We start from the raw sequence: 16762 nt of genomic DNA on the forward strand, positions 1-16762 counted from the left end.
CCAGGACTCCGGACTTACCTACTCTCGGGGGGGTCCTAGGGCTGGGGCTCACCTGCAGCCAGATGCCACTGACACCTTCCAGGCACTGCAAGACTGAGGGAGCTGCCGGCCAATCCGATTAGCTGGCAGCTCCAGGGGGCGGGACCTCTGCCCCAATGAGGGGCAGAAGTCCCACTCGGCCCTCGTTAATGAGCCCCGCGGTGCTTTATTGCTGCAGGGCAGGTCGGCATGGAGCGTGTTAGCCCCACGTTGCTGTGGTTTTGTGCCATCTGCCCCCCCCGCCCCATATTATTCCACCCACTGGTTCTCATTTAAACACGTTCCAAAAAGTTATTCACTATTTTCTTCAGTAAAAACACTCGTTTCTCTAATCCATGATTTTATTTGATTTGGTAAGTGCGTGTGTGATAAACAGATTCACTTGAACAATAAATATTAAGAACAATAAAGGTAATCAAAGGCAAACCTAAAGAATAGCAAGATAAAGCCAGTTGAAATTTTTGAAGCAAATGTTCACGTAATAAATTATCAGGCTTCCCACTGGGAACTCAACTGGGATTATTATCAATGGTGGTTTATTGAACTTCCAGCAGCACAACAGCATATCATGGCACAGTTTCTATTTTTAAGAGAATTATATCGGAGTTCATTCTGCAGTTGCTTTCCTGTGGCCTGAACACATATTACAAGCTTTCTGCAAAACTATGAAATTAAATACTTAAGTAGCTGTTGCAAAAGATAATTCTAGAAAAAAAAGCGATTTCTGAAGTAATCCCTCATCGTGCATTACCCTGATTATCTGCCACCACAAAACGGTTGAAAGATTTCTTTGTTGATATAGATATATCAGTTCAAATTGCTGTATTGGTTGCCAAACATTAATCTTGCTTCAGAAAGTAACACTTAGATTAATACTAAAGATCACCAACTATCTCTTTCGAGCACAACTCAGTCTCTGGTAAATACCATTTCTTAATTGCAATCTGTTCTGCAGTGCCTCTTTACGGGCAAATGAGCTTAAAACAAAATGACTCGAGCAGTGTACATTTTTCGATCGGGAGACAATTCTTTTGCTTATTCGCATAAATCTGTGGTGTAGTAATCACACACACACAAAGCCAGAATTCTAGAAACAGAATTAAAGAATCCTGTGTCCACAACTGGATTAACTTTGCTCTTTTGCACTTACACTATTTTTGCACTTTCAAAGGGGTAACAAACCAACTGGCTGAGCAGGGAAACACTCTTTCAGCCCAAATAATTGACCGTCATTATGAACACATGCCATGGAAATCAGGAGAAAATCCCATGTAGCATGTTTATGGACTATTTCAAAACACTTCAGTTAGTGATCATGGTTAGAAGTCTCACACTCTTAGCAGATGCTGCTGTGTTTGCTTCTAGGCGCCTTTGAGGTGAGTCTTAGCAGATCCACATTGTGTGTCAACAAACTGGAGCTGCCAGGTGGCTTTTAAAGAAAACTAAGAATTTTGACCATTAATGGGACATGTGGCACCAACTAATTAAACAACTGAGTCCTGGTTACAGACAGCAGTGCCCTTTCTGATTGCAGGATGAGCCAGAAGCTCTTCAGCACAGCCTAGTGGTGTTTCACATTCCATTTAAGCAACAATGTGCCAGTGATAACGTGCTCATTTTGAAGATAAGTATAAGCTAGACACAGTGCAGCTACTGTTACTACTCAGCATAGCTAGAGTTCTCCTCATCCTAGCTCAGTGCAGCAAGAGTCCTCTGTGGATCAGCATGGCCCATGATGCACAACGCAGTCATACTCACTGCTCCCTGAACACTGCTCCATCAATCTCACTTTGCGGCCCTTCAAAAAGTATAGCATTAAAGCAGGGGCTGTTTTGGCCTTTTCTGTGATACGACAAGATTTTAAACAAAGCAATAAAGTGGTCTTACTGCTTTAAGGTTAAGGAGATGTCTCAAACAGGTGGGAAAATTGTACACACACAGGATACAAACAGCAGTATTACAAATAGCATTTTGTTTTGTTAAGCACATTTCTGGTTGATACAGCTTAAGAGATTCCAAGTATATGATTTTGATAGGGGGTCCTCACTCTTCAGAATTCTTCATGTACGCTCTGAGCATAATTCATCAGTTTACTTCCTGTGAAGTACTCGCTGTATTTCAGGATTTCTTCTAGTTCAAGATAGTGGTCCTGGTTCTCATCTGCAACAGCTATCATCTGCTTAGCCTCATTCAGGGCACTGTACTCATTCATGGGATCCATGTATTCCTGTCAATCAAACAATAATGAGTTAATTATAGCTGATTTTCTTCTCTTTGCGGGAGAGCGAGGCAGAAACAAGAAGGGACAGAATTTTTAAAAATTAAAATGGAAAGCAATATTAAAGCCATAATATATTATTATTTCAAATACTTATCTCAATTTAGCTGAAGATTCAGGTTTATTGGCCTCAGCCTATTGTTGATAATGTGGTGTTATTCATTTAATTTTTGGGGGTGTGATGGTAAGCAGCAATGTAACCTGACACAACATCTAATTCAAGCTGCCTCTCCCATTTCTCTGGGTCTGGGAAGGAGATCAGATGCAGCTGTAGTGTTACACAAGTGTAACACTTTTCATAACATTTTTCTGATTTGTTGTAAAGTAGGTTTATGGGTGTGAGTGTAGGTGGGTTTGTCTGTGTGATTTAATTACATTTGGAGTCAGGTAGACTGCAAGCTTGGAATTATCAAAAGAAGTTAGGTGTAGAAATGTGTTTGAAATGCTAATGAGTAAATGGATGCTGGTTTAGCATGTAAGGTGTGAAGGGAATTTGCATTTTTAGATAAGTGAAAGGATTGTTTGGATTTCAAAGGGATGTTAGTCTGTTTACAACTAGCCAGATAAGTAAGGTTAAGGAGTGTGTTTATTTTTCCCAATGGTTACTGACAATATTAGCAACATGAAAGTTTTATATTATGAGAAAGGTACCGTTCCAAAGACATATGGAACAATGGAATTTATATATTAAAGAGAAAGAAACATACATATATAAAGGAGAATGAAAGGCTATGTGAGGAGAGGTCCATGTAAGATCTAACAGGAGTGTGTGAAACAGCCTTGAAGAAGCCTCTAGCCATTTGTGCATAAGTCGGCTATGTCCACGAGCTGAAGCTGGTGAAAACCATTTGGAATTCCATTGTCAAGTGGGTAGTGTGTTAACTTGCTGGTTTTATTTTTAAATCTAAAATCTATTTTGGACTGTTGCCTTAAAGGAGGTGTGTAACTGGGAGTCAGGTTAATTATGAATTTTAGGGGCAGAATTTTGCCCTTGGCGGGCTGGCTCAGCGGGGACGATCGGGAAGCTGACCGCCGCCCACGGTCAGGACCAGACCACGATTTCATGCTGGCAGGCCAATTAAGGCGCACCCACTGAGAAACGCGAGCAGCAGCTCTGTGCTTGGGGGAGGGGGGGAGGGTGGTGGTGAGGAGTGTGAACGGGCTGAGTGCGAACTTCGTGCATGCGTGCAAATGAGCACTTCATAATCTCCCTGAGGCACAGAGATGAAGCTCAGGGAGACGAAGCACTGTTCAAAAAAAAGGAAATGAAGAAAATAAAAATGTAAGAAAACATGTCCCCTCATGTCACGAGGAGGGGCATGTTATTAAATCAATTTAAAAACTTTTATTTTATCTTTATTTGCTTTTGGAAACCTCCTCCCACCAACCATTAGGTTGGGCGGGCAGCGAAAAATTTAAGTTAATTAATTAGTTAATGACCGTAACAGGCCTTTTAATTGTTGGCAAATGCACTGCCAGCTCTGGCGCGCGCCTGCCGACTGAACTATCGCGCGACTGCGCGTTGACGTCGGCAGTGCTCGGCCAATGTCAATGCGCATCATTTCAGCTCGAGCGCCCGCCTAGTGAAGATTTCTGCCCTAGGATTTGTTATAGTATGAAGTAATTGTAGCCTTATGTACGTGCTTGAAATCTTTTATTTTGTTAATAAATATTATAATTTAATTTTTAAAATCTTTAAAGGTCTTGGTGGACTCATTACTTCTGAATTCAGTGTACACACCTTCTCATAATAAATACAAATTCCAAAACCGTTGTGATAGTGTGACCATGTTTCCCTTGTGAATTTGGTCCATCTGGCACATATCACCTGCCAGGTCCTAACAACAGATTGTGGGAAGAGCTGAGAAAGGGCTGAAGAAGGGAGTTGCGGTTCATTTTGATCACTTAAATTCTTTTCTCTTGCTGACATGAGGCTCTCCTCCATGTTTATGGAGGCCTGTACTTGAAAAACATTCTGTGACTCTGTCCTCCAAGCATTCACCCACTTTCTCCCAGGTTATTATCCACATTGGGATGGAACCATTTTAACAAATACAAATCTGTGCACTTTCCTGCTGTCTGCTTATGGTCACAGTCCAGCCCTTGTTGCCTCCAACTTTGTGCTCGTTCAATTCGAACCTCCTGCCTCTCTTTGCCGTGTCCTGGTTGGCTGCAGCTTCTGAGGGATCTGGCTGATTAGCTTCCAGCAGCAGTCTTACCGTGTCAGCTGTGGCTTGGTTGATAGCACTCTCGCCTCTGAGTCACAAGGGTCAAGTCCTACTCCAGGGCTCGAGTACAAAAGTCAAAGCTGACACTCCGGTGAAATACTGAGCTAGCACTGTCAGAGGTGTCGTCTTTTGCATGAGATATTAAACCCAAGACCCCATCTGCCTGATCGGGTGGATATTAGAGATCCCGTGGCATTATTTCAAAGAAGAGTAGCAAAGTTATTTGTGGTGTCCTGGCCAAGATGTACCCCTCAATCAACATCACAAAAACAGATTATGTGGTCATTATCACATTACTGTTCATGGGAGCTTGCTGTGCACATACTCTCTGCTGCTTTTTCCTACATTACAACAGTGACTACACTTCAAAAAGTACTTTTGACTGTGACATCTTTTGGTTATCTCCACCTATCACTGGCTCTACTTGTCCCACCCCCCCTTAAACCAGCTTATACCTCTCTTCTATTTTTATTTAGTTCTGTTGAAGGGTCATTTGGACTCGAAACGTTAACCGTGTTCCCCCTGCAGATGCTGCCAGACTTGCTGAATTTTTCCAGGTATTTTTGTTTTTGTTTTGGATTTCCAGTATCCGCAGTTTTTTGCTTTTATCTTAGTGTTTAATTGACTGCCACTTCTCTTCAAGGAATGCCTACCTTGAAGCAGTATTGCTCTTCTCTCCGACAGGATTTTCGTATTTCTCTTTTGCCTTGTTCACCTTCATTGCTTTCCATTTCTCTCCTGGTGTTTGACGAGGTGTTTACTAAAACCCGCTTTCACAGCCATATTTCCTTACCCTTAATTAGCACATTCCTTAGATAATATCACCACCTTCAACAACTCTTTGTCCTTTTGTCTGTGACATCTTTTGGTTATCTCCACCTATCACTGGCTCTACTTGTCCCACCTCCCCTTAAACCAACTTATATTTCACCTCTCTTCTATTTTTACTTAGTTCTGTTGAAGGGTCATTCGGACTCGAAACGTTAACTGTGTTCCTCTCCACAGATGCTGCCTGACTATTTTTTTTTTGTTTTAGTACTTTTGAGGTGTCTGGTGGATGTGAAAGGCACTATATGAGTTGCAACTCTTTCTTTCTTTTAAAGCGGATTGAGGTAGCAGCTTGTTCCCTTTGGTTGCAGGCTGCATTCTCCTCTAAGAAAGTAGTGGCTCCCATAGTCATTTATGGCAGTTCCTCAACATCCATCCTGAAAGGAGCCAGAGATCTGAGTGAAGCACCTTGCCTCTATTGTTTGCCCAAGGTTAGAAATTATTATTTAAAACATCCAGCAACATTATGTGCCCCGTTCCTCAGAACATTCGAGTGTCAATATCGGACACCAGGCCTCACATGCATTTTCTTACAGCAAACATTGGGCAGACATTACATTGGCTGCTGGATCGACAAGGTTTATTTCAAGGGTCACCATTCTGCTGGTTCTGCCTTTTTCAATTACTCCAACATGGCAAGGATATGGGCTCAAGGAGCAGCTGCATCATCTCGGTTGGAGGTGCCCTTGATTGAAATGATAAACTGAGATCTGTGTCTGTCCTCTCAGGTGAATACAAAAGATCCCATTGCACCATTATGAAGGCAAGCAGGCGAGTTCTCCCTGGTGTCCAAGTCAATATGTATGCCTAAGCCAACCTGGCTAAAACAAATTACCTACTCATTATCATATGTATATTCATAACATTTCTCTGATTTGTTGTAAAGTAGGTTTATGGGTGTAAGTGTAGATGGGTCTGTCTGTGTGATTTATTTACATTTGGAGTCAGGTAGACTACAAGCTTGGAATTATCAAAAGAAGCCAGGTGTAGAAATGTGTTTGAAATGCTAATGAGTAAATGGATGATGGCTTAGCATGTAAGGTGTGAAGGGAATTTGCATTTTTAGATAAGTGAAGGGATTGTTTGGATTTCAAAGGGATGTTAGTCTGTTTACAACTAGCCAGATAAGCAAGATTAAGGAGTGTGTTTATTTTCCCCAATGGTTACTTACAATATTGACAGCATGAAAGTTTTATATTATGGGAAAGGTACTGTTCAAAAGGCATATGGAAGAATGGAATTTACATATTAAAGAGAAATAAACATATATAAAGGAGAATGAAAGGCTATGTGAAGAGAGGGCCATGTAAGATTTAACAGGCTTTGTGAAACAGCCTTGAAGAAGCCTCCAGCCATTTGTGCATAAATCGGCTGTGTGCACTAACTGAAGCTGGAGAAAACCATTTGGAATTTCATTGTCAAGTGGTACTGTGTTAACTTACTGGTTTTATTTTTAAATCTAAAATCTATTTTGGACTGTTGCCTTAAAAATGGGGCATGTAACTGGGAGTCAGGTTAATTAGGAATTTTAGGGGCAGAATTTTTCCCTTGGTGGGCGGGCTCAGCGGGGACAATTGGGAAGCTGACCGCCACCTGCAATTTGATACTGGCGGACCGATTAAGGCCCGCCCAGTGTGAAATGCGAGCAGCAGTGATTGAGTGCTTGTGTGTGAGCAAATTACAATGTAGGAAACACAGCTGTCAATGGTGACTATATTTTAAAGGTACTTAGTTGACTATAAAGCACTTTGGGACATCCTGAAGTCATGAAAGGCTCCATCTAAATGCAATCTTTATTTTCTTAGTCATGAAGTGACTTTGTGACTCTGAATCCAAGTCCTGGAACTGGAGTGTGGAAGAAAAAACATTTAATTGGAATCATTACCAACTTGAATACCCTTGGAAGGGGGTCTTTAAAATGGACCTTACAAAGAAAACATCAAACATTCTTATCACTCAGTAGAAAAACTATTAGCAAGAAGCCATACCCACTTCCCTTTGCAAAAGGTAAGGTGCACAGTATCAAAACGACTCCTTAAAAGTGGTAAATTCAGTTCTCAGAAATAGATTGCTTGGGTTTTACACTTAAATGAGATTTAACCATAAGGTCTTTATATCTTTAATCTTTATCAACAACGTTCACGTAGTACAAGGGCTCTGTTATGATGTGACTAACCGTACAAAAAAATCTGCTGGTTCATTGACAAGGCTGCAAAAACACAGATAAAAGCACACGTTTCAGAGTTCTATTTCCTTTTGGTTTTTAAAAAAAATTAAACTGCGCTAGGGCGTATCAAGTTGCTTGTGATAGGGAAAACGTCTCCTCATTCAAAAACTGGACAATTTGTTCCATCAATGAGGTTCAGCCAATGGTCAACATTCTAAATATTTCTTATAGAAAGAAAAACTCACATTTATAGTGCCTTTCACCAGCTCAGGACATTCCAAAGCGCTTTACAACCAATGAAGTGGAGCCACTGTTGTAATGTACAAAGCACAGCAGCCAAATTGCACACAGCAAGCTCCCACAAACAGCAGTGTGATAATGACCAGTTAATCTGTTTTTGCGATGATTGAGATGTAAATATTGGTCAGGAGACTGGGGAGACCTCCCCTACTCTTCAAAATAGTGCCATGGGATCTTTTACATCTACGAAAGGAAGATAGGGCTACCTAGGTTTAATGTCTCATCCGACAGTTGCATCTCTGATGGTGCAGCACTCTTTCAACACTGCTGCCATCCTTTAAAGGCACTGAAGCCCCTAAGGCAGGCAATTAACTGCCTGATGGGCATCAAATCCTGTAGGGGCTTCCAAAAGCAGACATAGCAGGGTCCCCTCCGGCTTTCTGGCTGGTGGATGGGGCCATCTCTGCGGCCATTAAATTCAACCCATATAGTCAATAAGACCAATTGTAGTACATGAACTGCTGGCTAGACTGATAGTAGGTAACTGAGCAGAGACTGAGGATCAAACCTAGACCTTGTGGATGGTTATGACTAAATGCTACACCAGGCAGCGCTTTCATGCTCTGGACCTTTACAGAGTCGGCATCAGGGATTTTAGTTTGTTGCTGGAAGACTAAAGAGTAATGTTCAGCAGGCATTAGCCTTTCAAACAGTTAACTCTCCTTAGCTGGCAGACAGAGCAGAAGAGGATGCTAACCACCACCTTAGGCAGTCGCTAAGCCATCAGGAATTATCTTTAAGCTCTTACAGTTTACAGCTGATGAATCAGCCCAGTAGAGTTCAGGACAAAGTTAATCATACTCTCTGGATGGTTTTTGTATGATGCTTATTTGCCTAAATTTTGAGGCAAAATAGGTTTCTGGAGGTTCATAATTAATAACACAGAAAGAAGTAAGACAAATAACACAGAGCCCATTTTACTATAAAGCAAATACGTTTGTGAGCTGCTACAGATTTGCACCCAGAACTGAGGTTTCCAACATCGAACGTAGATAGGTGTTGATCTCAAATGTTGATTGAGCGGTGGCGGAACAGGAAAACAATACACCAATTTAAACAGCAAAAACTAAAATGCTTGCATGGCGTCCACCTATTGTGTGGCTGCCAAACTCTTCCCTCCAATAATAAGTAATTTTACACTGAATCAGCTGAAGGCAAACATTCACGTTTTCAATACAAAAGTTCAAATAAAAAAAGCAGCTGTGGTTTAACAACTCTTACCATAAAAGAGTGTTTGAAGAAAGTACTCACCTCCAGCTCTTCCATTGTGACGATGCCATCTCGATCAGCATCAATAACCTCCTCAAACTCCTTTCTTCTTTCTTTGACCCAATCATCATCAACATCTTGAGCCTCTTGGTTTTCCACTGTGCCGACTGGCAACGAAATGAACTCTGATACTGTCAACCTTTTGTCTCCATCTTGATCTGCAGGAGGGAACCCAGGTCCATTAGTACCGTAGCACACCAGAAAAAACAAAATTCCATCCAGCAAGGGTTGGGACACCTTTCAAACTCTGGGGTTTATTGTTCAACTGTACAGTCTGTATAACGGCAGAACAATAAAATAAAAAGAGATGTCGTATAGAATTCTAGTGATCAAAGTATCAGTGAGGCACTAACTGTGCATTATACTATTATACTAAGACTTTTTAAATGCCAAAGTGTCTTTGTATTGTAGTTCAGAGATCCACTATTCAACCTTCTCCCCTAATCATGAAAGGTTTTCTACAGCTTCCTTTGTGAGATGTCAAAGAATTCTTTTTTTTAGTTCAATCATGGGATGGGGGGGTCACTGGCTAGACCAGCATTTATTGCCCATCACTAATTGCCCTTGAGAAATTCTGCCCAACAGAGTTTTCTTCCATCCCCAAAAAGGGATTGATCTACCTCTCGCACGCTCCTGTTTCAATTCCCTTTTGGCAAAAAAAACTGCTTTACATGTTGGCAATAAAGTGTTTTCTACTCACATCTTCAGCCCATTCAAAAGGGTGTCAGGCTAGGCTGCGCTCTCCCTTCCCCCACTCCCCTCCACCCAACAAAGAGGCAGTGTAGTTCTCCCACTTTCCAGAATCATTTTTCAACAGGTGCCTCTGATGTGCTTCACCTGGCTTGGCCTGGCTACCTTCCCCAAGTGTCACAGTGGGCCCCACCCTGGAATTTGGGGCCCATTTAAGATGGGGTTGACAGCCTTCCACAGAAGTTACCAGAAGCACCACCACCAGTGCCGGAGCGACGTTCCCGTTGAAAAGCTATTTTATATTCTCTCCTCACTCCTTTTCTGAGATATCTCAGCAACAAGCACCATTTCCCTGGCAACAGTAGGTAATGTTTTTCTGGGTTAAGGACTTCTCAGTGTGTGTCATCGGATTCCATATTCAGTTAATGCAAATTTCCACATACTGGCAATGTGAATATGTGACTGATCTAGATAAAGAAACCATCACAGGAACCCACAGAATGGGTCCTTTTACAAAAAGGTGAAAAATAACAATAGGATCACTCGCCATCTTAACCTATTAGCAGGTTTTTGGGGTCAGCTGTGGAAAACAAAAGGATTTCAGAGCTATTCATTTCAATCTCCAGTGGTGCCACCTAACTGGCTAAAAAAAATCTTGATGGAAAACCTGCATTCATATAGAACCTACTACTCTCCAGGATGTCACAACACACTTTACAACCAATATTGGTTGCAGGACAAATGCTGAGGAGGAAAACTAAATCCTGGGCCAGAATTTTCTGTTCGGTGCGAGGGGGCGGGCCCCGCACGCCGACGCGTAAAATGACGCGCGGTGACATCAGGTGTGCGTCCCAACGTCACTGCGCATCATTCCGATTTTTCATTCGGCGGCCGCGCACCGGAGTCGGCTGTGCGCCCCCCAAACGGTCAAAGGCCTGTTAAGGCCATTAATAAACTAATTGACCTAATTGTCAGGGCTGCCCGTCCAACCTTAAGGTTGGCGGACAGGCGAAGAGCCTAAGCAGCCTTCGCATTTTTCATGAAACCTCATCCACGGGCGGGATGAAGTTTCATGAAGAGTTTATTAAATTAATAAGTATTTTTCAAACATTCGATAAACATGTCCCGGCTCATGTGACGCTGTCACTTGAGGGGACGTGGAAATTATTTTTTTTATTTTGATGTTTCAATTGAACATAATCTCCCTGAGGCAGCTCTGTGCCTCAGGGAGATTTCTGTGCTCTTTCATGCGCATATGCGTGAAAGCGTGCAAGTCCTGACTCTCCGTCCACCTCCACCCGCACAGGTAGCGCTGAGCACTACCAGGCGCGCGTCAAACTGGGTGGGCCTTAATTGGCCCACCCACGTAAAATGGCGACAAGCAGCTGACTGCGGGCGGCGATCAGCTCCGCGCCTGCCCCCAACCGGCCCACCCGATGGGGAGAAAATTCTCCCCCTCATTTTCTTCAAATGATGCCGTGTGATCTTTTACAATCCACCTTTATTTGTTTGTATGGCTGGGGAAGCAGTTGTAGCTCAATGTCAAGGTTTAACAATCCCTTCAGCAGCTTCGGCTGACGCAGCGTGAATGGCTGTGATGTCGCCAGGAATGGATCTCTCAGTGCACGAGTTCGGTCGGTGGGCAATGGTCAGGCTTGGATGGCCACTGTCACAATTTCAGCTGTTCCTCATGTTCCACTTGTGCAGCAAGTGTCCACCTCTTCCCTTGGCCTGCCGTCAAGCGATCCAGGGTTGTCCAGATTTTCCAGGCTTGTCCACATTTTCCAGGGAAGGTTGAAGCCTGATACTTCGCCACTCGGGTCAGTTACCAAGTTGCGACTGGTGACGTTGAGGTGCGCCAACTGGCTGTCGTAGGTTTGTAGGGTGTGGAGTGTAGGGGTTAGGGTTTTCAGAGGTGTGCGTGGGGTTTTTTTTTGAGGTCCCGTAACAATGGGAGAGCTTCCGTTAGCTGCGAGTCAATAGCGTTGTTTGAGGAGAAGGTTTTCCCCTGGGACATCAGGAGGTTCAATGTGTGCTAACGCCGGAAGCTACTCGAACATCCACCTAAACCAGGCAGATAGAGACTCTGTTTAAAGGCTCAGCAGAAAGATGGCATCTGCAACAATGCTGCACTCCTATGGTACCACACAGTTGGGTCATGTTAGTGTCAGGATGTGTATTTTTGTAATATAGTCAAAGGCTGCAGTCCTAGTCCTATGTTCTAAGGATGAGTATGAGACTGGCAACCAACTACTTTCCTTGTTTCTTAAGACGTTCACAGACAACACCCAGGTAGCATAGGCTGATATGCAGAGATGCCTTGCTGCACTAGAACACATCTCGCAGCTGGGTGAGCTCAATCTGTGCTCCCCTCTCCTAATTTATGGCTGTGCACTCACTCTATTACCACTGTTTCTAACTGCAATAACCTGTAAGCACCTGCAACCCATAATCCTTTATCCACTTCTGATACCAGTCTGTACCAGCGGGTGTTAGACATTCCAGGCTACCTAAACATTTCCCTCCCTATCTAGTGTTCATCGTTCTGCAAGGGAACAGAAAATCACAACCTTTTGGGTTAGCAAGACACAAAAAAGGAGTGTGGAGTCTGCAGTTTACAGTGATAAAGCAAATATAAATGTATGCATGTGCAAACTGGCCTCAAAGACAGCCGTAGATTACCTTTAGATAGGCCAGGAGTCTGCAACCTGCAGCCCCAGAGCCACACACGCTCATCCACGCACACATGCAGCTCCTGACTTTGATCGAATGAACCCATTTTGATGGTTAGTAAATGGCTTGATTTGTTTTTTAAACTTTTAATAACATTGAATGATACTTTCTCAAAAGTACAATTAAGAACTTTTTTGTAAAAACTTTTAAATGCTGTTGATTATCAAATTCTGTCTTTCATAGATATTACGATTGACATTTGGGTAACAGGATCGTGGCTCTTAAGATAATGCATTTTTGACTAGGTTTAATAAATGGTTGTTTATATAATTAAGGTTACTGACCCCTGGTACAGGCTTACTGTTGGCTGCATTTGCAGTCTTTCAGATATAGACTTCTAACTATAAAGCTTAATATGAAGTGGAACTTAATATTAATTAATTATTTTCATATAAGACGGATTTCTTTACTAACTCTTGATCCTGATCTCGAACAATTTGCACCGACGCTTCTAACTCTGAGGTGACAGTGCTGCTGACTGATTCAAACTGATACCTGAAACTTCAAATAAACTTATCTTTCTGCCAATGTCTCTGCTTTATGAATGACTTGTCAGGTGCAAGCTTAAAGTGCTCTGCAGCTGAACCACAAGAGTTGTCCACGGGAGGCTGGAAAGCATTAAAACTGCTGTATAGTAGACCTACTATAGTGGCACAGAAAGAGATCTTTGAGTCAAAACCAGTCAGAAATCATATTCACGTTCTCAATAGCATGCGTTACTAGTTTAACAAGAAAAGAAATAACCTTTCAAATTCTGCAAGCAGCAGAGTACAAGCAGGTTGTAGAAATGTGGAGGACTGTTTACAACATGTCAGCGGAAAACCCAAAGTTGGAAGGAAGCACGTCATGTCTCAGAGTATCTGCTCTGTAAAAGTGTTCAGATGGAAAGTGCTACATTTTGAGAGACTCTTGTATAATTTAGAGTTTCTCAGTGTTTTTCTTGAAGGTCTATAATTTCCCCTCAGCATCTTGTCTCGAAACTCCCTCCACCAACTGGTTATCAGACCTGCTCCCAGCCTTCTGCCAGTGCTGCTGTCTGAAAGCTGGTGCCAGAATGTCACAGGGCAGATCGAGAAGGCAGTGACCTCATTTTCCCTCGCTCTCCGACTCAGCATTTCCCAGCACATCCCTAATGGCGTCTATGCTACAAGATAGTGATCACTCACCCCACCCTACTGATAAAAAAAAAAGAGATTGCGTGTGTTCCTTGGCAGCGTATTACTGCAGTGAAATGGGCCATTTGTTCTTTACACAGACAGTGCAAGCAGGTTAGATATACTACGAGTTCGACACAGGGCAAAGCTTGCTCTACTTCACTCAGTAATGTTCTTCAAATCCAACTTCAGAACATCATTTCCAAGTGCCCCTCTGTTGTGCATCACCCAGATTAGAACAGACATTGCCATTAGATGGAATTTCCTATCAGGAACATTGTGAGAACATCATTACTACCAACCTGTAGACCATCATCCTCTCAGAACTGCGAAAAGGCAACAAATGTGGCCTAATCTGCCCTTCCAACAACCTGCAAACAAACTTAAAAGAAAAAGCAGTGTGTTCAATTGCACCAGTTTGGTATTTCAGCTTCTTACTTCTCCTGGCCTCAGAGCAAGACTGCCAGCCCTAACCCTGGCAACAGCGAGCTATGGGACATGTCTGTCACAAGACCTCATGAGTCACCTTAAGCACAATTCTTGAAGACTGGACACAGGATCAGTCTGGTTCGTTACCATACCATTATTTTTTATTGTTTCACTTGAAGGTCTTCATGAGTTCCAAACCAACCTAGAAAACCAATAAAACTTCACCATTTAAAACCAGCCTTTCTGAAGTGTGAAAAAATACTTTTTTTTCCTAAGAAGAAGGGGCTTGTCACAACATAATCTGTATGTATGCTCAATTTATCAGCAATTACAGAGCAGAGGAAAATCATGGGGGCTCTCCTCATTTTTGTGGAGAAATTCGGGGCTTTGTTGGATATGGATTGATGAGCTCAGATGCTCAGACTGACTGTGTCAGAATGCTTTTAAGGTTGTCACACGGACACGTAAGCATCCTTCTCCTCCTCTCCTCAATTCCTGGGGCATTCTCTATGCCCTTTTTGCCTGAATACTACTGGCAATCATCACCCACTACCCACCCTGCCCCCCCCACAATTAGTCTTCCCCCGCTCCTCCCGAATCGCTCAGGCCAACACTCCCAACGGTTCCCATTCGGATTATTCTGCTCACTGCGTCCTCCCAGTTCTTGCTGTTGTGAGATTCCGCCGCTCTCCCCCCACCCCGACCCAGCTCTTTTCCTTGAATGTTTTCATTTGTCAGTTATAAAGATATTGCAGGAAACAGTGGTGTAGTGGTAATGTCGCTGGACTAATGATCCAGTGACCCAGGCTAATGCTCTGGGGACATGGGTTCAAATCCCACCATGGCAGCTTGTGGAATTTAAATTTAATTAATAAATTTGGAATATGAAGCTAGTATCAGTAATGGTGACAATGACCACTATCATCGATTGTCGTAAAAACCCATCCTGTTTGCTAATGCCCTTTAGGGAAGGAAATCTGCTGTCCTTACCTGGCCTACATGTGACTCCAGATTCACAGCAATGTGGTTGACTCTTAATTGCCCTCTGAAATGGCCTAGCAAGCCATGCAATTCAAGGGCAATTAGGGATTGGTAACAAATACTGGCCTTGCCAGTGATGCCCACATTACATGAAAGAGTAAAGAAAAAAAACAAGATAAAGGCCGTTTGACAAGCATCATCCAAGCGGGGAATTAAGAGACCGTTCCCCTCCGATTGGTGTGTGAGAATGTGGTGCACGGTAAGAATGGATATATCGGGTGAGCCAAGAGCAGGAGTGTGGAGGTGGGGCAGTCGGAGACAGGAGGCGGAGAGATGAAATCTCCAGGATTAGACCCAAACAGAGTTCGCAACCCTTTCCTGTGTTGTCATTACCAGAATGGTCATCAGCCAGGAAAGTCCGACTGTTAAAACTGCAAAAGGTGCCCACCTGTCACATTTGCAGGCATTGTCACAAAGATGGCGAGGAGCTGGGTTTCAGATCAGCAGAGAGCCAGATGCAGAGTTAGTGCCATCTGCTGCAGGTAGAGCTGCTGCCAACATGTACCATCAGGCTGGCACAGCCAGTGACTCAACTGATCAGCTGTGGTCTTATACCCGCTACCATCCCCTTCCAGGCAATTGGCAGGACATATCTATGGGAATGTCAGAGCGACCATCCTTGCAATGAGCTCACACAGCACCATCTCCATTTCAGCAGCCACTAAATAGGGAGTTGCACGTTACTTCCCTGTAGACACCTTGACTTTCCTTCCCCTTCAGTTTTGCCCTCTTAGGCTGACATAGATAGTGGAGGGGATGGGTGGGGGTTGGTGGGGTGAGGAAGGAGAGAGATATTAGATTGGTTACAGGACAAAAGGAGGCCATTCACACTGTTTATCCTTGCTGACTCTCTACAAAAACAACTCACCTAGCCCCTTTTCTCGCTTCAGATAAATCGTCCAGTTTCCTTTTGAAAGCCAAGGTTGAATTTACCTCCGCCACATTCTCGGGCCGGGATGTTCCAGTCCAACCTACGGTGAGAATCGTTGCAGGCAGGATGGAAAATTTGGAGAGGCAGCCAAAAGTCCATTGACTTTGGGTGGGAGTTTCTGGTCCTGCTGTGGATGGCACCAGAACATTCCGGCCTCAGGCAGTGAACTCCAAATCCTAAGCATCCGTTGTGTAAAAAAATAATCCCTGGTGTCGTTTCTGATTTTTTTTTTGCCATTTCACTTTAAATTGATGTCCTCTGGTTCTCGATCCTTCCACCAATGGGAAGGTTTCTCTCTATCTACTCTGTTCAGACCCCTCATGATTTTGAACGCCTCTATCAAATTTCCTCTCAAGTTTCTCTTCCCTGAGAATATCCCCAACTTCTCCAATCTATCTACGTAACTGAAGTCTCTCATATCCCCGGAACCATTCTTGTAAATATTTCCTGCACCCTCTCTAATGCTTTCACATCCTTCCTAAAGCGCGGTGCCCAGAATTCGACAATACTCAAGTTGAGATCAAATTAGTGTTTTATAAATGTTTGTCATAACTTCCTTGATTTTGTACTCTATGCCTCTATTTATAAAGCCCAGGACCCCCGCTTGCCTTATTAGCCACTCCCTCAACCCGGCCTTTTATAATAGTGATTTTATTCAAGAAAATCTTGTGTGTA

At 43.2% G+C, this 16762-nt stretch overlaps 1 protein-coding gene across 2 annotated transcripts in view; it reads right to left on the reverse strand.

Annotated features, from left to right (window-relative positions):
• Positions 1–362: 362 nt before the first annotated feature.
• The window catches only part of sdf4 (stromal cell derived factor 4), a 78408-nt gene continuing 62008 nt past the window's right edge, over positions 363–16762 (reverse strand). For both annotated transcript variants that reach the window (XM_078558059.1, XM_078558058.1), the window contains 2 exons: positions 9092–9267; positions 363–2266 (listed from right to left, as the gene is read on the reverse strand). In XM_078558059.1, coding sequence (XP_078414185.1) covers positions 2090–2266; positions 9092–9267 — 353 coding nt within the window. In that variant the 3' untranslated portion in view covers positions 363–2089. The remainder of the gene's footprint in view (positions 2267–9091; positions 9268–16762) is intronic.

The sequence above is a fragment of the Cetorhinus maximus genome, chromosome 15 (genome assembly GCF_964194155.1).
Source record: "Cetorhinus maximus chromosome 15, sCetMax3.hap1.1, whole genome shotgun sequence".
Taxonomy (NCBI): domain Eukaryota; kingdom Metazoa; phylum Chordata; class Chondrichthyes; order Lamniformes; family Cetorhinidae; genus Cetorhinus; species Cetorhinus maximus.